This window comes from Pleurodeles waltl, chromosome 9 (genome assembly GCF_031143425.1).
Source record: "Pleurodeles waltl isolate 20211129_DDA chromosome 9, aPleWal1.hap1.20221129, whole genome shotgun sequence".
NCBI classification, from domain to species: Eukaryota; Metazoa; Chordata; class Amphibia; order Caudata; family Salamandridae; genus Pleurodeles; species Pleurodeles waltl.
Window position 1 is genome coordinate 1,046,135,560 of NC_090448.1, and position 22,370 is coordinate 1,046,157,929.

Genomic DNA, 22,370 nt, shown 5'->3' on the forward strand with positions numbered 1-22,370 from the left:
AGGCGTCGCTGGAGCAGGATCTTTGGAAGGCAGGAGACAGGCCGGTGAGTTTCTGGAGCCAAGGCAGTTGTCGTCTTCTGGTCTTCCGCTGCAGGGGTTTTCAGCTGGGCAGTCCTTCTTCTTGTAGTTGCAGGAATCTAATTTTCTAGGGTTCAGGGTAGCCCTTAAATACTAAATTTAAGGGCGTGTTTAGGTCTGGGGGGTTAGTAGCCAATGGCTACTAGCCCTGAGGGTGGGTACACCCTCTTTGTGCCTCCTCCCAAGGGGAGGGGGTCACAATCCTAACCCTATTGGGGGAATCCTCCATCTGCAAGATGGAGGATTTCTAAAAGTTAGAGTCACTTCAGCTCAGGACACCTTAGGGGCTGTCCTGACTGGCCAGTGACTCCTCCTTGTTTTTCTCATTATTTTCTCCGGCCTTGCCGCCAAAAGTGGGGCCTGGCCGGAGGGGGCGGGCAACTCCACTAGCTGGAGTGTCCTGCTGGGTTGGCACAAAGGAGGTGAGCCTTTGAGGCTCACCGCCAGGTGTGACAATTCCTGCCTGGGAGAGGTGTTAGCATCTCCACCCAGTGCAGGCTTTGTTACTGGCCTCAGAGTGACAAAGGCACTCTCCCCATGGGGCCAGCAACATGTCTCGGTTTGTGGCAGGCTGCTAAAACTAGTCAGCCTACACAGATAGTCGGTTAAGTTTCAGGGGGCACCTCTAAGGTGCCCTCTGTGGTGTATTTCTCAATAAAATGTACACTGGCATCAGTGTGCATTTATTGTGCTGAGAAGTTTGATACCAAACTTCCCAGTTTTCAGTGTAGCCATTATGGTGCTGTGGAGGTCGTGTTTGACAAACTCCCAGACCATATACTCTTATGGCTACCCTGCACTTACAATGTCTAAGGTTTTGTTTAGACACTGTAGGGGTACCATGCTCATGCACTGGTACCCTCACCTATGGTGTAGTGCACCCTGCCTTAGGGCTGTAAGGCCTGCTAGAGGGGTGTCTTACCTATACTGCATAGGCAGTGAGAGGCTGGCATGGCACCCTGAGGGGAGTGCCATGTCGACTTACTCGTTTTGTCCTCACTAGCACACACAAGCTGGCAAGCAGTGTGTCTGTGCTGAGTGAGAGGTCTCCAGGGTGGCATAAGACATGCTGCAGCCCTTAGAGACCTTCCTTGGCATCAGGGCCCTTGGTACTAGAAGTACCAGTTACAAGGGACTTATCTGGATGCCAGGGTCTGCCAATTGTGGATACAAAAGTACAGGTTAGGGAAAGAACACTGGTGCTGGGGCCTGGTTAGCAGGCCTCAGCACACTTTCAATTGTAAACATAGCATCAGCAAAGGCAAAAAGTCAGGGGGCAACCATGCCAAGGAGGCATTTCCTTACAAATGGGCCATAGTGAGGATGAACTATGCAAACTCCTGAGGCACTACCACTCTCCCAGTGGCACCAGGTTTGGGGTCTCTGGACTCAGTGTAAAGGAATCCATCCTCCCAGTAGGAAATGTGGGAACAACTGACATCTCCCTTCTAATGTTCAGCAGCTTGCTGTCTCAGGCCTTCAAGAGTGGGACAAGTCTTTTGTCCCTGGCACAGCTGTTCCCTTGTGGGTCCACCTGGGCCCAAGAGCTCTACCTGATAAGGTTCCAGCTCCATGGACTCAGTTCCCTCAGGGGAAAAGACATCTTCCTGGGAAGAGAGGCCTTGTTTCTTTTGCTGTTTAGAGGCTGGTCCCCAGTCATCTTACCTTTTCTCTTGGAAGGTTGGACCATTATTCCAGGCTCCAACACGTCTTTTTCACCCTGTGCTCTGGTTTTCACACACACACCCGTTCAGGGATTACCAGCATGGCTGCATGGGTTTTGAGCTCTAACTCAGCCCATGCTGAGGACTCCAGATCATTCCCTAACAAACATTCCACTGGGATTGCAAAATAGACCACTACCTGTTCCAGACCAGTAACCCCTCCCCATTCTAAAGTCACCATAGCCATAAACGGACTCTAGTTACATTGTCTGCATTGGTAACTGGATATGTTTGTTCAGCCAAATACTGTCCTGGGGAAAACAGTTTATGTCACCATGGTAACATTGGCACCTGTATCCACCAGGGCTTCTACCTTTATCCCATTGATTAAGAGCTGTTGCCTGTATTTTTGCATGTTATGGGGCCAGGCAGCCAGTGTGGCTATATACACCCCACCCTCAGAGACTAGAGTAGCTTCAGTGTGGACACTTATTTGCTCTGGGCACACTGTTGATCCCATCTGGACACTGGCTATCCCAGTACTAACGGGAGTAGTGCTAGTAGGATTTTTCTTGGGACAGGCTAGGTCTCCAGTTTGGTGTCAAAGTTTTTACCCTTGTACCCATTTGTGGATTTTGAAGAGGCTCGGGCCTACCCTCCTGGGCACGTTTTTGGGGCCCTTGTGAAAGCTTTTTGTTTTTGTCCTTAGGTATCTCACCGTCTTTCCCCTAGGGGGGCTTTGGGAACCCTTTCTTTTGGTCACCCCCTGTGGAAGTCTTGGTCACCCTAGTCTTGACTCAAGGGTCTGTCTTCTTTCCTAATTCTTGGGGAGAAATTGTACCTAGGTCTACCAGATGTTGATGCAACTTATCATCGAAGCAGTTATTTAACAGGTGTTCCTTCATAAACAAATTGTAAAGCCCATCATATTCATGCACTCCAGTTATCCAACCATCATCCAACTATCAACCCAGGTCTGGCTCGATGTTTTGTGAGTCCCCCTGAAACTAATCCTATACTCCTCAGTGGAGAATCCAAAGACCTCAATCAGGGTAGCTTTCATGTGGTCATAGGATTCTGCATCTTTACCAGAGAGTGTCAGGAGTCTATCTCTACACGTACCAGTGAACAGTTCCCAAAGACGAGCTCCCCAGTGAGATCTGTTTAGTTTTCTGGTTGCACAAGCCCCCTCAAAAGCTGTGAACCACTTGGTGATATCATCACCCTCTTCATATTTTGAGACAGTCCCTTTGGCACTTTGGGGATTTTTAGAATATCAGTATTCTCTCTGAACCTATTTATATTGCTGCCACCATTAATGGGTGCTAAGCCCATTTCTGTTGTCTCCCTTTCTATAGCTAGGAGTTGTTGCTCCAAAGCTAACCTTTTGTCCATCCATGCTAAAAGGATGTCCTCTTCATTGAGGCTGCCCCCAATGTTCCCAGAGGAGCTGGCAGATCCAGATCCAGTGAGTTCTATCCATTGAGACCGGGGACTGGGGACCCTGGTCTCCCTAGTTAGGTGAGGAGGGGGTAGATCATCCTCCTCATCTCTAACATCTTCCCTGTCTGAGTGGGTGGTCCCTGGCGTACTCTGCCAAGAGCTGCTGAAGCTTGACCTTGGTAGGGTTGGAACCTGTTCTTATCTTTTTCAGCTTACAGAGGGACCTCAGCTCTATCATCCCTAGAAGGAGGTAAGGGGTGAGGTTGAGTTCTACAACTATTTCCTCTGAGCTGCTCATTATGTTACTAAAAGTTGGGATTACTTTTTAGAAACTAAAAACCTCTTCTAGTAATTAAATCATAACTTAACAATAACATTTAAGTCTAAAAAACAGTTGCTAAGGGGACTTAACCAAGGCCCTAGCAGGACTTTTAAAAATTTAGAAAAAATAGTTGTAAGGAAAAGCCTTCTTGGCATGGTTACCCCCTGACTTTTTGCCTTTGCTGATGCTAAGGTATGATTTGAAAGTGTGCTGGGACCCTGCTAACCAGGCCCCAGCACCAGTGTTCTTTCCCTAACCTGTACCTTTGTCTCCACAATTGGCACAACACTGGCACTCAGGTAAGTCCCTTGTAACTGGTACTCCTGGTACCAAGGGCCCTGATGCCAGGGGAGGGTTTCTAAGGGCTGCAGCATGTCTTATGCCACCCTAGGGACCCCTCACTCAGCACATGCACACTGCTTCACAGCTTGTGTGTGCTGGTGGGGAGAAAATGACTAAGTCAACATGGCACTCCCCTCCGAGTGCTATGTCAACCTCACACTGCCTGAGGCATAGGTAAGTCACCCCTCTAGCAGGCCTTACAGCCCTAAGGCAGAGTGCACATACCACAGGTGAGGGCATAAGTGCATGAGCACTATGCCCCTACAGTCTCTAAGTCAAACCTTAGACATTGTAAGTGAAGGGTAGCTATAAGAGTATATGGTCTGGGAGCCTGGCAAACACGAACTCCACACTACCATAATGGCTACACTGAAAACTGGGAAGTTTGGTATCAAACTTCTCAGCACAATAAATGCACATCGATGCCAGTGTGCAATTTATTGTAAAATACACCCAGAGGGCATCTTAGAGATGCCCCCTGAAAACATACCCGACTTTCTGTGTAGGCTGACTAGTTTCTGCCAGCCTGCCACACACCAGACATGTTGCATGGCACATGGGGAGAGTGCCTTTGTCACTCTGTGGCCAGGAACAAAGCCTTTACTAGGTGGAGGTGCTTCTCACCTCCCCCTGAAGGAACTGTAACACCTGGCGGTGAGCCATAAAGGCTCACCCCCTTTGTTACAGCGCCACAGGGCATCCCAGCTAGTGGAGATGTCCGCCCCTCCGGCCACTGCCCCCACTTTTGGCAGCAAGGCTGGAGGAGATAATTAGAAAAACAAGGAGTCACCCACCAGTCAGGACAGCCCCTAAGGTGTCCTGAGCTGAGGTGACTCTTACTTTTAGAAATCTTCCATCTTGTGGATGGAGGATTTCCCCAATAGGATTAGGGATGTGCCCCCTTCCCTCCGGGAGGAGGCACAAAGAGGGTGTAGCCACCCTCAAGGACAGTAGCCATTGGCTACTGCCTCCCAGACCTAAACACACCCCTAAATTCAGTATTTAGGGGCCCCCAGAACCTAGGAAACTAGATTCCTGCAACCTTAGCCAGAAGAAGGACTGCTGACCTGAAGCCCTGCAGTGAAGACGGAGACGACAACTGCTTTGGCCCTAGCACTACCGGCCTGTCTCCCAACTTCGAAGAAAACTGCAACAGCAACGCATCCAACAGGGACCAGCGACCTCTGAAATCTCAGAGGACTGCCCTGCAACCAAGGACCAAAACACTCCCGTGAACAGCGGCCCTGTTCAACAACCTGCAGCTTTCTTGCAACAAAGAAACAAATCTAAGGACTTCACGTTTCCCACCGGAAGCGTGAGACTTTCCACTCTGCACCTGACGCCCCTGGCTCGACCTGCGGAAAACCAACATTACAGGGAGGACTCCCCGGCGACTGCGAGCCCGTGAGTAGCAAGGACGAGCCCCCACAGCGACGCCTGCAGAGGAAATCCAGAGGCTCCCCCTGACCGCGACTGCCTATAACAAGGGACCCGACGCCTGGAACCAACACTACACCCGCAGCCCCCAGGACCTGAAGGAACCCAACTCTAGTGCAGGAGAGACCCCCAGGTGACCCTCTGCCTAACCCAGGTGGTAGCTACCCTGAGGAGCCCCCCCCGTGCCTGCCTGCATCGTTGAAGAGACCCCCGGGTCCCCCCATTGCTTTCTATACAAAACCCGATACCTGTTTGCACTCTGTACCCGGCCGCCCCGTGCCACTGAGGGTGTACTTTCTGTGCCTGCTTGCATCCCCCCCCGGTGCCCTACAAAACACCCCTGGTCTGCCCCCGAGGACGCAGGTCCTTACCTGCTGGCAGACTGGAACCGGGGCCCCCCTATTTTCCTTTAAAGCCTATTTGTTTTGGGTACCTCATTGACCTTTGCACCTGACCGGCCCTGAGCTGCTGGTGTGGCAACTTTGGGGTTGTCTTGAACCCCCAATGGTGGGCTACCTTGGACATAACTTTGAGCCCTGTAACTGTTTTACTTACCTGTGAACTTAACCTCTACTTACCTCCCCCAGGAACTGTTGATTTTTGCACTGTGTCCACTTTTAAAATAGCTTATTGCCATTTTTGCCAAAACTGTACATACTATTGTGATTTATCCAAAGTTTCTAGAATACCTGAGTGAAATACCTTTCATTTAAAGTATTGTTTGTAAATCTTGAACCTGTGGGTCTTAAAAATAAACTAAGAAAATATATTTTTTCAATATAAAAACCTATTGGCCTGGAGTAAGTCTTTGATTGTGTGTTCCTCATTTATTGCCTGTGTGTGTACAACAAATGCTTAACACTACCCTAGGATAAGCCTACTGCTCGACCACACTACCACAAAATATAGCATTATAATTATCTCTTTTTGCCACTATCTTACCCTTGGACCCTGTGCACACTATTTCTTACTTTGAAATAGTGTATACAGAGCCAACTTCCTACAATGTGTGTTCAATAAGCAAAGTTAACTTAGACTTCTCTAGTATCTTAATTATGTTGGCTTGCATCTGTGTGCATGGCCACATTTGCTTGTTTCCACAGAATACTGTTGTAAGGAAATGCCTCCTTGGCATGGTTGCCCCCTGACTTTTTGCCTTTGCTGATGCTATGTTTACAATTGAAAGTGTGCTGAGGCCTGCTAACCAGGCCCCAGCACCAGTGTTCTTTCCCTAACCTGTACTTTTGTATCCACAATTGGCAGACCCTGGCATCCAGATAAGTCCCTTGTAACTGGTACTTCTAGTACCAAGGGCCCTGATGCCAAGGAAGGTCTCTAAGGGCTGCAGCATGTCTTATGCCACCCTGGAGACCTCTCACTCAGCACAGACACACTGCTTGCCAGCTTGTGTGTGCTAGTGAGGACAAAACGAGTAAGTCGACATGGCACTCCCCTCAGGGTGCCATGCCAGCCTCTCACTGCCTATGCAGTATAGGTAAGACACCCCTCTAGCAGGCCTTACAGCCCTAAGGCAGGGTGCACTATACCATAGGTGAGGGTACCAGTGCATGAGCATGGTACCCCTACAGTGTCTAAACAAAACCTTAGACATTGTAAGTGCAGGGTAGCCATAAGAGTATATGGTCTGGGAGTCTGTCAAACACGAACTCCACAGCACCATAATGGCTACACTGAAAACTGGGAAGTTTGGTATCAAACTTCTCAGCACAATAAATGCACACTGATGCCAGTGTACATTTTATTGTAAAATACACCACAGAGGGCACCTTAGAGGTGCCCCCTGAAACTTAACCGACTGTCTGTGTAGGCTGACTAGTTCCAGCAGCCTGCCACACCAGAGACATGTTGCTGGCCCCATGGGGAGAGTGCCTTTGTCACTCTGAGGCCAGTAACAAAGCCTGCACTGGGTGGAGATGCTAACACCTCCTCCAGGCAGGAGCTGTGACACCTGGCGGTGAGCCTCAAAGGCTCACCCCTTTGTCACAGCCCAGCAGGGCACTCCAGCTTAGTGGAGTTGCCCGCCCCCTCCGGCCACGGCCCCCACTTTTGGCGGCAAGGCTGGAGGGAACAAAGAAAGCAACAAGGAGGAGTCACTGGCCAGTCAGGACAGCCCCTAAGGTGTCCTGAGCTGAGGTGACTCTGACTTTTAGCAATCCTCCATCTTGCAGATGGAGGATTCCCCCAATAGGGTTAGGATTGTGACCCCCTCCCCTTGGGAGGAGACACAAAGAGGGTGTACCCACCCTCAGGGATAGTAGCCATTGGCTACTAACCCCCCAGACCTAAACACGCCCTTAAATTTAGTATTTAAGGGCTACCCTGAACCCTAGAAAATTAGATTCCTGCAACTACAAGAAGAAGGACTGCCTAGCTGAAAACCCCTGCAGAGGAAGACCAGAAGACGACAACTGCCTTGGCTCCAGAAACTCACCGGCCTGTCTCCTGCCTTCCAAAGAACTCTGCTCCAGCGACGCCTTCCAAAGGGACCAGCGACCTCGACATCCTCTGAGGACTGCCCCTGCTTCGAAAAGACAAGAAACTCCTGAGGACAGCGGACCTGCTCCAAGAAAGGCTGCAACTTTGTTTCCAGCAGCCTTGAAAGAACCCTGCAAGCTCCCCGCAAGAAGCGTGAGACTTGCAACACTGCACCCGGCGACCCCGACTCGGCTGGTGGAGATCCAACACCTCAGGAGGGACCCCAGGACTACTCTGATACTGTGAGTACCAAAACCTGTCCCCCCCTGAACCCCCACAGCGCCGCCTGCAGAAGGAATCCCGAGGCTTCCCCTGACCGCGACTCTTTGAATCCTAAGTCCCGACGCCTGGGAGAGACCCTGCACCCGCAGCCCCCAGGACCTGAAGGACCGGACTTTCACTGGAGAAGTGACCCCCAGGAGTCCCTCTCCCTTGCCCAAGTGGAGGTTTCCCCGAGGAACCCCCCCCTTGCCTGCCTGCAGCGCTGAAGAGATCCCGAGATCTCTCATAGACTAACATTGCGAACCCGACGCTTGTTTCTACACTGCACCCGGCCGCCCCCGTGCTGCTGAGGGTGAAATTTCTGTGTGGGCTTGTGTCCCCCCCCGGTGCCCTACAAAACCCCCCTAGTCTGCCCTCCGAAGACGCGGGTACTTATCTGCAAGCAGACCGGAACCGGGGCACCCCCTTCTCTCCATTCTAGCCTATGTGTTTTGGGCACCACTTTGAACTCTGCACCTGACCGGCCCTGAGCTGCTGGTGTGGTGACTCTGGGGTTGCTCTGAACCCCCAACGGTGGGCTACCTTGGACCAAGAACTGAACCCTGTAAGTGTCCTACTTACCTGGTAAAACTAACAAAAACTTACCTCCCCCAGGAACTGTGAAAATTGCACTGTGTCCACTTTTAAAACAGCTATTTGTCAATAACCTGAAAAGTATACATGCAATTTTTATGATTTGAAGTTCCTAAAGTACTTACCTGCAATACCTTTCGAATGAGATATTACATGTAGAATTTGAACCTGTGGTTCTTAAAATAAACTAAGAAAATATATTTTTCTATACAAAAACCTATTGGCTGGATTTGTCTCTGAGTGTGTGTACCTCATTTATTGTCTATGTGTATGTACAACAAATGCTTAACACTACTCCTTGGATAAGCCTACTGCTCGACCACACTACCACAAAATAGAGCATTAGTATTCTCTCTTTTTACCACTATTTTACCTCTAAGGGGAACCCTTGGACTCTGTGCATGTTATTCCTTACTTTGAAATAGCACATACAGAGCCAACTTCCTACAACTGTTATAGGGTCCTTAACAATGGGTGATGATATGATGTGTTTATGCACCCTCAATATGTAATACAATCCCATTAAGAGCAGTAGGTTTAGTTTGTTAGACCCTTAGCTCAACCCTGGGTATCTGTGACTCTAAGCAGTCAAGTATTTAAACGGCACCAAAACAATTGAAATTGAAGAAGAAATAACTGAGACATTCAAAGAAATCCAACTACATTTTATTAAAATAGATGCGATTTTTATGTAACTTGTGAAACCATACACTGGAGGGTTCCAGAGATAAAAAATGTACAAGGTACAGGAAATCAGCACCCTATAATCAACCGTGGATAGGCATAGGCAAATTCAACCAATTTGACTTAACTTTTTCAAGAAAAACTTGGGCAAGTGGTATTGTTCTTACTTAGAGTTACTTTAGGCGACCAACTTTGGCAGTGAGCCAATCATGGGGACCAGCAAAGTCCACAGAAACTGTTACTTCAACAAGAAACACAGTTTTGAGTCCAGTTCCAGTGTTAGTAGCTCGTTGCCTTTGACTTCTATGGAGTGGTCATGATGCGAGCGATACAGGAGGCTGAAGATGCCAAAGGACGTTGAAGATGCTGTGCGGTTGATTGGGTCTTCTGGGGGCTACGCCTCAGTCCACAGTCTTGCTGAGGCAATCTTGGTCACAGAGGTCGACCTCCCTCGAAATCCTCTAGAGTTTGGCAGAAGTCCAGCCGCCACTGGGCTACCAGTCACCTCGTATAGCAGTTTCAACAGTATCCTCCTTATGGTGGTAACTTGCTTTCTGGGTGACCAACCTGCACTCTAACAACTCTCCTGTGTCCAACAGACTCTCGGCCAAATTTTGAGTGTCTGCTCCTTGTCCTTGGTGCTGCTCAGAGGGGAAGGGCACTGATCTTGTCATCTGAGCTATCAACTCGCCCCAGCAGACTTCTCCGGTGGCCTGTGCTGTGAAGAGGAGGTCGGCCAACTGACCCTTGGAATCTCTTGCTTGAGCTTGGCTCAGGAGTTGACTTCTCCATGAGCAGGACACAGCAGGCACAGTCCTTTACTTTGCTAGCCGCCAGGTTCAGCAGGTGCAGTAAACATCAGTGCAGCCTCTCTTTGCTCGGTCATTGGTGCAGCAGGGCGGGCCTTCGGGCCTCTTTTCCAGTCCAACAAGATCGGAGTTCTAGGCGACAAAGGTTTCCTTTTTAGGGCCAGAATATGTCCTCGGGGGAGGTCGAAGTCACTAGCAAAATGGCTACTGGGTTCCCTCCCTCCTGATACTACTTCCTATGGCATCTAGCTATGCCAGAAATCCCTGCTCTGACCACTTCTAACATGGGAAGAACCCTTCTCTCAATGTGCAGAGATCCCTAGCCCAACCCAGAGATGTGGCTACTAAGGAAGTTACACACCCCTGAAAAACCTGTTTGATAACTAGCTTCCCTTCTTTGTTCCTATTGCCTGCCTAAACAATAGAGCAGCCCTCTCCCAAGTGTTTCCCATTTGCCCTTCAAATGCAGCTTCTCATTTGAAGCTTGTCTTTTGAGTTAACACCTGTGTACTTTCCTGCGAGGGAGAGACAACACCTCTGCCCCGAGCAGGCTTCTTTTGGGTCCTTTCCTGGGAGTTGTTTGCACTTCTCCCCAGAAGGGCAGAAAGCTGTTTCGGGGTCAGATCCTGTGTGTAACCATAAGCGGGCACTGGAGACCTTGGGCAACAAAGTAGCAACTTTGTAAAAGTACACACAGCAAGAAGTTGCATTAATTTTGACTTGGGGATCATGCTGGGCTTAATGTAACAAGTTGTTTGATAACCCAGCAGTACCAACTTTAGTAGCCCTAGTCAGACGTTAGCAGGTCTCATATGTCTGCTACTCTGGACTCACTAATGTGGCTACTAGCCTTTTTCACAGTAAAAACTAAAGCTTCAAATGTTTACTGTTGGAGCATCTAAAAAGTACATGTTCCACTTTTAAATACACAGCACCTTGACTTAGGGCTTGGTAGGCCTACCTTATGAGTGATTTACATATATTAAAAAAGGAGCTTTGTCCTTGCTTTAAATGACAAAGTCGAGTTAGCAGTTTAAAAGTGATCTTCCGGTCCGCAGTGACAGACGGGGAGCCATGTTTTACCTTTGTCACATCTAGGGTGGCACAACCAGTGCTGGAAGTCCCTGGGGGACCCTCTAACTTACAGGTCCTTGGCATCATATTCTAGGGGCCTACAAGTAAATTAGCTAATGCCAGTTGGGTATAAGCCAGTTTAACATACACACTTTAAGGTCAGGGCACTGGCACTGGCCCTGAGGTTTGGTTTGCAGGCCTCCGTTCTCTCTGAGTCATAAACAGCATCACCAGTCCAAAACTTTGAGGGCGACCATAAAAAAAGAGGCATTTCCTTACAACCTCCTTGTACACCCAACACACCACCATTACCTTCACTTTGTGGTAATAGGGAAAACACTGCCAGTTCAATGTGTTGCCCTTCTTTATGGGTGTTTACAAAGTGTTTGGCTCTCATAGTAACCCATCTGTGCAGAAATACCATTCAAACATTTCTATATTTATATGATTGCCTGATACCTAGCAGCTGCAAACAATGTCTAGCACACATTCAGCTAGCAGTATCTTTTCACCATCAATGAGAAAGTCGCACATTCAAGCCCAACAAATTCAGAAACTATTGGTTCCATTCTAAATACAGAAACAGGCAAAACATACTCCATCCAACAGAGGGTGATGGCATTTCAACAGATCCTGACACACGTCTCATTACTGTCTGCACTGTAATGAAACTGTTGGGAACTTTAGCTTTGATTATAGCAATTGGAGCACAAGCCAGGTTACACACATATTACAAGAGTTCCTCTCAGGGCAGTAGGCACAATTGGAGGGCATTTGGATGTTCAAATGTTAGAAACAGTAATGTCAGTTCTCTCCTTTGGTGGAACAGCAAAACCCTGTTGCTTGACAGGCCCTTCCTGGACACCATTCCGCAGGTGACCATCATGAATGATATGTCTGTTGCAGGTTGAGGAGCTCACCTCCACCAGATGACTTTTCAAGCCACTTGAGCTCATCAGCACCAGGGTTATCACATCAGCTACATGAAGCTTTTAGCCATCATACTAACCCTCCGATTATTATTTTTTTTTGTATTTTTTATATAGATGATAGATAGATAGATAGCATTATTCGGCAAAATAATACCATCAAAGCAGATAAAGACATAAATACATTGTGTTGAAAAAAGTATTAAGATAAGTGGATAAAAAAGACAACATAAAACAATACATCAAGCACCTCAACCCTCGTTTAGCATACATGAATTGTGTTTAAAAGAAAATGATCAAATGCATAAAAATAAGAATAAATAAGTACAGTCTGCAGCACCTAAAACTCATTTAAATCTCAGCACCAAAAATTAGCTTCAGCTACTATTACCAGCTCATGGTGAAGTGGGGTTAAATTGGGTGACATACTCCTGACTTCAGAAATGTATGTCTGATTGGCCATATGGCCTCCAGAAACTTCGCCAGTGGACATGCCACTTCGCCATGGGCGTTTGATTTAAGAATCCTAAAAGCTACTGACCCACTCGCAAAGCCCATGGATCTACAGAGTGGAATGAGCCAACGTGCTCTTTGCATGCGATACGCAGGGCAACAAAATAATACATGCGCTATGTGCTCAGCAACTCCACATCCCATTGGACATAAATCACTGTCAGCACCTGAATTAGGCCATTTAGAAGTAAACAAACAGAGTGGTAGTGTTCCCAACCTAAATCTAATAAAAAGTGCTCGCGCAAAAAGGGAAACAATCATGTCCATAAAATTCTCAAATTCGTAGTGGCACTTCAAGGATAAAAAACTATTCGTTTTAAGTGAGGGAACCTCTGCTAGTTTTTCCACTTGGACTCTCAGCCAATATGCATCTTTCACAAGCTGAACAGCATTTTTTGGAAGATGTGCAGGACCCAGCCAAAGACTGCTCATTCCAAGAGTGAGGAGAGATTCTTTCACATATTTACACCACCTAACCCTTTTTAGGGCTTGTGCACTCACTAAGGTACCAAACCCGGCTCTGTATGGGCCAAAGATATCCGAGGACCATAACCTAAGCCAGTACATCAATGGCGGTAGGGTGGCAATATGTGAGATAGAGTAAAAATTTAGATCCACCCGAATGGGCAAGGTTGGAGAGCTCGCAGGAATTTTTAATAGCATTTTCAAAAAGGAATTTTAAGCTTTCTCCAGATCGTTTAAATTACAATAACCCCATAGCTCTGCGCCATATAGTACTCCACCTCTGGCCTGAGCTTTGTATATTTCTAATGGAGGAGTAATTGCGAAGCAAGGGGATTTTGCAACGTATCTCAAAATGCATCCCGATTTCTGTTTTAAACTCATGGCGGACTTAGCTAATTTTGCCTTCCATTTCTGGGAGTTCTCCAACCTAAAACCCAAATAATCAAAGTCAAAAACTCTTTCTAAAGCCTCTCTTTCCAAATATATTTTTTTCCTAGCCTTTTGTTTGGTGTCACCAAACACAATATACTTGGTTTTGGAAGAATTTATTTCCAAACCATAGTCTTTACAAAAGCATGTGAACTTATCTAACAATTTAGTTAGGCCCGAGGCAGTTTGCGATAATAGCAGAGTATCACCTGCAAAGAGCAGGCACAGATTATTTCTGCCCCTTTTAAGTGGAAAACAGTATTGATAAAAGCAGACAACATACCTTCCATGTTTCACATGCAGAATTGTGGTGGAAGGGACCCACTCCATTCAGTTTTCTTAACTGGTGCAGGACTTCTGGCATGGGGCAACTTACAGCAACACCCAGCCATTAGCGGAACACCTCCTGGGAGTGGAGAACGTTTTTGCAAATCTTCTAAGCAGGATACTTCAACAGTCCACTAATGGAACCATGACCCACAAATCATCCACAGGTACTTCCAACCCTGCGGGACTCCAAAACCAGACTGTTTGTCAATCCCAAAAATGCAAAATGACTAAGCTTCTTCGCCAGGTATCTGCAATCACAGACCATTGGCAATGTGTTATGGATGAACTGTTCAGTGATATTCGCATCCGCTTTACATCCTCTTCTCCTCATCTATGTGATAAGGAAGATTAGGGTAGTGCCCATTTGAGATGGCAACAGTGATGTCCACATTGATGTCATTTAACATGTAATGAGTGATGTAATACATGAGGTCATAAGAAGTGCTCGTGTGGCACAATTTATGATTAGGTCTTTAAAGTATAACTGGTGATTTTGATTATTTGTTTTTGGTTTTTGAATGTTAGCTTTTATATTATTTCCTTACCTGACTAAAGCTGCACTTTAACCTTTGTTTTTTCAGTAAATTTGAGTTTTTTTTTAGCATAAACTAAAATCTTATTGCCATACCTAACTTTTACATCAATTTGAATTTTAGTTTCTTCAGTAAATTAAATATTTTTTATTTTATTTTTTAATTTTTTTTATAATATTCACCCACGTCCATCATTGACCACAGTTTTAGGCCACGAGTAGCGTGAGATTGGCTGCACTGCCTGGCCTGTGGCTTAGCCATGCACTAAACCCACAGTGGGAGGCCAACGCACTCCCATCCCTTACTTTTTTAAAGACAATTTTTTGTTGGTACCATTGTATGGTATGGCAGCTCACTAACTACCTGTGGTAAGGCGAGATTACGCAAGCATCACTTGTTGATGTTTGCATTGTATTGTTGTACCTCTGCTAATGCAGGAGTTTCACGGTACCACTCGGGGGCTGGGCCGTGTACTGCTGGTGTACCTCAGGACCTATGGTACATTTTTTTTTTTTTTCATTTTCTCCCCCATCCCCTTCACCCCACCCTGCCAACAAGGGACTCAAGTCAGACTAGACCTACCCAGACTATATGTATTTTATTTATTTCAAAACATAGGATATGGGTACGAGACCTGAGATGGTGGCTGCAACATTTCTGATTATGCGCGGGCAGCTAATGTAATAAGTCCCACTGACCAAATGGATCTACTCACCCTAAGGTAACTGTAACTCGAGCCCCCGCCATGCACAGTTGTTTTTTTTAATGAATAATTTTATAGCAAATGTTACAGTGATATTATCAATGATGTCATGAGTGCTGTAATATTTGGAGTAATTAGCGGTGCATGGCGAGTTCGTGAGTTATAGTTACCTTAGGGCACGAGCTATAGTTACCTGAATTAACAATAACTATAGCAGCTGAAGTTCTATGGTTTTGTGCAAGTAAATTCAGAACCTATTACGTTCCTGTAACCTTTGTTTTTTTTAAATGATTTTCTGTTTTTTTTAATGCTAGTTCCTAACTAAAACGTCCCTGTAACGTTTCTTTATTTCACTGAAAACACACACACGCATGCATGCACATATATATTCATATATATGTTTGATGACATATGTAGTTGCAGATACACATGCAGTGCATATATCGCCATCTAGTGTTGGGCTCGGAGTGTTACAAGTTGTTTTTCTTCGAAGAAGCTTTTTCCGGAGTCACAGGATCGAGTGACTCCTCCTCTCGGTAATAGTGCGCATGGGCATGGACTCATTTGTTAGATTGTTTTCCCGCAGGAGTTTGAAGTAAGGAGTGAAGAATTGTGGATGTACAAATATATATATATATATATATATACACAGGGAGTGCAGAATTATTAGGCAAGTTGTATTTTTGAGGATTAATTTTATTATTGAACAACAACCATGTTCTCAATGAACCCAAAAAACACATTAATATCAAAGCTGAATATTTTTGGAAGTAGTTTTTAGTTTGTTTTTAGTTTTAGCTATGTTAGGGGGATATCTGTGTGTGCAGGTGACTATTACTGTGCATAATTATTAGGCAACTTAACAAAAAAAAAATATATACCCATTTCAATTATTTATTATTACCAGTGAAACCAATATAACATCTCAACATTCACAAATATACATTTCTGACATTCAAAAACAAAACAAAAACAAATCAGTGACCAATATAGCCACCTTTCTTTGCAAGGACACTCAAAAGCCTGCCATCCATGGATTCTGTCAGTGTTTTGATCTGTTCACCATCAACATTGCGTGCAGCAGCAACCACAGCCTCCCAGACACTGTTCAGAGAGGTGTACTGTTTTCCCTCCTTGTGAATCTCACATTTGTTGATGGACCACAGGTTCTCAATGGGGTTCAGATCAGGTGAACAAGGAGGCCATGTCATTAGATTTTCTTCTTGTATACCCTTTCTTGCCAGCCACGCTGTGGAGTACTTGGATGCGTGTGATGGAGCATTGTCCTGCATGAAAATCATGTTTTTCTTGAAGGATGCAGACTTCTTCCTGTACCACTGCTTGAAGAAGGTGTCTTCCAGGAACTGGCAGTAGGACTGGGAGTTGAGCTTGACTCCATCCTCAACCCGAAAAGGCCCCACAAGCTCATCTTTGATGATACCAGCCCAAACCAGTACTCCACCTCCACCTTGCTGGCGTCTGAGTCGGACTGGAGCTCTCTGCCCTTTACCAATCCAGCCACGGGCCCATCCATCTGGCCCATCAAGACTCACTCATTTCATCAGTCCACAAAACCTAAGAAAAATCAGTTTTGAGATATTTCTTGGCCCAGTCTTGACGTTTCAGCTTGTGTGTCTTGTTCAGTGGTGGTCGTCTTTCAGCCTTTCTTACCTTGGCCATGTCTCTGAGTATTGCACACCTTGTGCTTTTGGGCACTCCAGTGATGTTGCAGCTCTGAAATATGGCCAAACTGGTGGCAAGTGGCATCGTGGCAGCTGCACGCTTGACTTTTCTCAGTTCATGGGCAGTTATTTTGCGCCTTGGTTTTTCCACACGCTTCTTGCGACCCTGTTGACTATTTTGAATGAAACGCTTGATTGTTCGATGATCACGCTTCAGAAGCTTTGCAATTTTAAGAGTGCTGCATCCCTCTGCAAGATATCTCACTATTTTTTACTTTTCTGAGCCTGTCAAGTCCTTCTTTTGACCCATTTTGCCAAAGGAAAGGAAGTTGCCTAATAATTATGCACACCTGATATAGGGTGTTGATGTCATTAGACCACACCCCTTCTCATTACAGAGATGCACATCACCTAATATGCTTAATTGGTAGTAGGCTTTCGAGCCTATACAGCTTGGAGTAAGACAACATGCATAAAGAGGATGATGTGGTCAAAATACTCATTTGCCTAATAATTCTGCACTCCCTGTGTGTATATATATATATATATATATATATATATATATATATATATAAAGCAGAGATGTCCACAAAATGTATATACATATTAACACAATAAAGTACTACAACGGCTACAGGCTTCTGGGGAGGAGGGAAGGCGCGTGTGAATCTGCAGCACTACATGCCATGAACAGATGTACACTAGGTAAGTGGCATTTTCCGTTGGATGGCATGTGTAGCTGCAGATACACATGCTGTGCATAGACTGAAAAGCGGTTCTCCTCCTAAGTAAGCAGTGGTTAGCCTGTAGGAGTTGAAGTAGTTTGAAATAGAGTTCTAAGCATTGCTTGACCAACAATTGCTTGTTGTCTAGATAACACATTTACACAGTAGTGTTTAGTAAATGTGTGTGGTGTGGACCATTCGTAGGAATTTGAACTAGTCATTTCCTCTCCCTTCTTTTATCCATTGTGTTTGTTATTCTGTAGGCTCTCCTCTTGGGTTTAAGTGTTCAAATGATGGTTACGTTTAATATCTTAATTCTACATTGCATTCAGTATGTGTAGGAAGTTGGCTCTGTATGCACTATTTCAAAGTAAGGAATAGTATGCGCAGAGTCCAAGGGTTCCCCTTAGAGGTAAGATAGTGGCAAAAAGAGATAATACTAATGCTCTATTTTGTGGTAGTGTGGTCGAGCAGTAAGCTTATCGAAGGAGTAGTGTTAAGCATTTGTTGTACATACACAAGCAATAAATGAGGAACACACACTCAAAGACAATTCCAGGCCAATAGGTTTTTGTATGGAAAAATATATTTTCTTAGTTTATTTTAAGAACCACAGGTTCAAGATTTACATGCAATACTTCAAATGAAAGGTATTGCAGGTAGGTACTTTAGGAACTTTGAATTAGCAAAATAGCATATACAGTTTACACATAAATCACATATAGCTATTTTAAAACTAGACACTGCAATTTTCAACAGTTCCTAGGGGAGTAAGAATTTGTTAGTTTTTGCAGGTAAGTAAACCACCTACGGGGTTCTAGTTTGGGTCCAAGGTAGCCCACCGTTGGGGGTTCAGAGCAACCCCAAAGTTACCACACCAGCAGCTCTGGGCCGGTCAGGTGCAGAGGTCAAAGTGGTGCCCAAAACGCATAGGCTTCAATGGAGAAGGGGGTGCCCTGGTTCCAGTCTGCCAGCAGGTAAGTACCCGCGTTTTCAGAGGGCAGACCAGGGGGGTTTTGTAGGGCACTGGGGGGGGGACACAAGTCCACACAGAAAGTACACCCTCAGCGGCACGGGGGCGGCCGGGTGCAGTGTGCAAACAAGCGTTGGGTTTGTAATTGAAATCAAGGGGAGACCAAGGGGTCTCTTCAGCGATGCAGGCAGGCAAGGGGGGGGCTCCTCGGGGTAGCCACCATCTGGGAAAGGGAGAGGGCCTCCTGGGGGTCACTCCTGCACTGGAGTTCGGATCCTTCAGGTCCTGGGGGCTGCGGGTGCAGTGTCCCTACCAGGCGTCGGGTTCTTAGAAGCAGGCAGTCGCGGTCAGGGGGAGCCCCGGGATTCCCTCTGCAGGCGTCGCTGTGGGGGCTCAGGGGGGTCAACTCTGGCTACTCACGGTCTTACAGTCGCCAGGGAGTCCTCCCTGAAGTGATTGTTCTCCACAAGTCGAGCTGGGGGCGTCAGGTGCAGAGTGTCAAGTCTCACGCTTCCGGTGGGAAACGCAAGTTGTTTTAAAGTTGCTCCTTTGTTACAAAGTTGCAGTCTTGGGTGAACAGAGCCGCAGTCCTCGGGAGTTCTTGGTCCTTCTAGATGCAGGGCAGTCCTCTGAGGATTCAGAGGTCGCTGGTCCCTGGGGAGAGCGTCGCTGAAGCAGTGTCTTTAGAAGGGGGGAGGCAGGCCGGTAGAGCTGGGGCCAAAGCAGTTGGTGTCTCCGTCTTCTCTGCAGGGTTTTTCAGCTTAGCAGTCCTCTCCTTCTTAGGTTGCAGGAATCTGCAAGATGGTGGATTTCTAAAAGTCAGTCACCTCAGCTCAGGTTGCCTTAGGGGCTGTCCTGACTGGCCAGTGACTCCTCCTTGTTTTTCTCATTATCTCCTCCGGCCTTGCTGCCAAAAGTGGGGCCGTGGCCGGAGGGGGCGGGCAACTCCACTAGCTGGAATGCCCTGGGGTGCTGTAACAAAGGGGGAAGAGCCTTTGAGGCTCACCGCCAAGTGTTACAGTTCCTGCAGGGGGAGGTGATAAGCATCTCCACCCAGTACAGGCTTTGTTACTAGCCACAGAGTAACAAAGGCACTCTCCCCATGTGGCCAGCAACATGTCTGGTGTGTGGCAGGCTGCTAGAACTAGTCAGCCTATACGGATAGTCGGTTAAGGTTTCAGGGGGCACCTCTAAGGTGCCCTCTGGGGTGTATGTTTCAATAAAATGTACACTGGCATCAGTGTGCATTTATTGTGCTGAGAAGTTTGATACCAAACTTCACAGTTTTCAGTGTAGCCATTATGGTGCTGTGGAGTTCGTGCATGACAGACTCCCAGACCATATACTCTTATGGCTACCCTGCACTTACAATGTCTAAGGTTTTGCTTAGACACTGTAGGGGCACAGTGCTCATGCACTGGTGCCCTCACCTATGGTATAGTGCACCCTGCCTTAGGGCTGTAAGGCCTGCTAGAGGGGCAGTGTGAGGTTGGCATGGCACCCTGAGGGGAGTGCCATGTCGACTTACTTGTTTTGTCCTCACCAGCACACACAAGCTGGCAAGCAGTGTCTGTGCTGAGTGAGGGGTCCCCAGGGTGCCATAAGATATGCTGCAGCTCTTAGAGACCTTCCCTGGCATCAGGGTCCTTGGTACCAGTTACAAGGGACTGACCTGGATGCCAGGGTGTGCCAATTGTGGAAACAAAAGTACAGGTTAGGGAAAGAACACTGGTGCTGGGGCCTGGTTAGCAGGCCTCAGCACACTTTCAAATCAAAACTTAGCATCAGCAAAGGCAAAAAGTCAGGGGGTAACCATGGCAAGGAGGCATTTCCTTACAGTATGTTTTTATACTTTCAGGGATGTGGTGTTAAAACCCGGATTCTGTGTTCCTGATGTGGGCTTTGTAGTGCTCAGTGTAATATTAATCCAACCTCCTTTTTCTGATGGTTTAGACTCTGGCTGCTTACCAAATGGTTCTTCTCTGTAACATCTGTTCAAAAGGCGATTCATTTAATTATTTCCTGTGGATGTTGGCCTCCCATGCAGCGGATGTCTGTGTCTGCAGATCACAAATCTTCTGCCTGTTCTTCATAACTTGAACTTCGTGTGATTGAGCCCCTAAGAGGCACACTCGACATCCATTATATTGGTTGTTTGTCCATACATGCGCCAGACTCTCACACTCCGATGTAACCCTTGGTCTTTTCTAAAGTGGTGTCTTTTTACCCTCCTTTCCAGATGTGGATGAGTGCACTGAAGGCAGATGTCACGCAGATGCTGTCTGTTACAACACTCCTGGCTCCTACAGTTGCCAATGTCGACCAGGCTATGATGGAGATGGTTTTCAGTGTACATTAAGACCAAGTAAGTAGCACTCTGAAAAGACAACCGTTTTTTAATCAAATTATTTTGTTTAACATAATGTTTGCTTAAATATTCATCATACAGTGTGTGCAGTTTGTTTCAGCAGAGAGATGATTAGAAACTCTTCAATAATATGTAATGCTACTATTTTGTAGAACACGGACTTGCCATTATTATTGCATTGCAGCACTGGTGGGATGTGGGTACTTTTACTCACTCATCTTGAGGACTTTGTCACAAAATGAGGTCGATTCCTGGTTGTTTGTGTTGGCTGCTATGTCATGTGGGTGTAGTGAATATGCTGCTTTTGTGTATAGGTAAGATGCTATTGTACATTTTGGAGCAATGTCATGTGCCATCATAACAGTTCAAATTCGTATAGCATCATCATGGAAGAAGCAGGAAGTTAGATTTGTATTGACATCCAGTCTGCACCCTGTCTACTTGAGTTGTTTTGGTATGGCCTATTCAACACACATGTCTGAAAGTGCATTAGCTCCAGTGTATATTGGTGCCATTCTCTTCATGAATCTTCTCATTTGATTAGCAAAGTAAAAACCTTCCCTCAAGATTAAATAATATAACATTTCAATGATCGTAATTATTATCTAAGAAAAGGTGTATTTGATCAGTGTAATTTTTAAATAGTCCATGCTCTTATTTTGCTAATCTATAGGTGTTTAGCAGCTGGACGTCTACTTTTCCACTAAAATTATGATACTAAGAAATTTGAAATAATCCCTCTCATTGGGATCTATGGGCACAAACAATGTAACTGGTTTGCTGATATTTTACTAACTTAAAACTTCCCCTTAAGGGTCCCCCAACTTCTCCACGTACACTAGAACTGGCCAGCTCTAAAGAAGCATTTTACCTAATCTAATATGCCTCGTCCTGCAGCTTTCTCCTCTCTCAAGCTTTCAGTAATGTGGCAAAGCACTTATTTACATTAGAAGATGCAGCCTCTTTTCGGTCACCTGTGACCTTTAGGTTTGCTAGACATACCACGGATGATTACACTCAATAACAAACATTTTCCTCCTTGTTGCCATTATGCTAGTGGTCAAACCAAGGGAAAATAAAATTTCTGGCCCTCGTGTACAACATCTTTCATGCAAGATGCAGCTTTTGAACAGCCGTTCATCCCATGAAGTTGTCAGTTCAGAGTCCCTAGCTTTTGTTTTAAATCCTCTGTGTAGTCTATTGCTCTCTGCTTGACTTTCTTAAGCTCTGTCAACCTACCCTTGTATGATTCTGGATAGCTGTTTATGTGCTTTATTTCCACAAAGTGAGCTTGAAAATCATGCATGTCCACAAGAGGGTCTCCCTTTAATATATTTTTGACAGCATCCAGTTGTGATCGGATAACAAGGAACATCAAATGTTTTCCCTGTATGACAGTGTACCATCTGTTATTCCTCTCTTCAAAATTGGTGTACCTGGTGTGAGAGTGACCAGCCCCATCCCTTTGGCTTGATGCAGGTTTTCCCTCTGAGTGAAACTAGCCCTCTTCAATTTC

The 22,370-nt window shown here is 46.1% G+C and overlaps 1 protein-coding gene across 2 annotated transcripts in view; it reads left to right on the forward strand.

The window, feature by feature from the left end:
- NID2 (nidogen 2) overlaps window positions 1-22,370 on the forward strand; it is a 449,243-nt gene that overhangs the window by 261,464 nt on the left and 165,409 nt on the right. For both annotated transcript variants that reach the window (XM_069208632.1, XM_069208633.1), the window contains one exon: window positions 20,726-20,851. In XM_069208632.1, coding sequence (XP_069064733.1) covers window positions 20,726-20,851 — 126 coding nt within the window. The remainder of the gene's footprint in view (window positions 1-20,725; window positions 20,852-22,370) is intronic.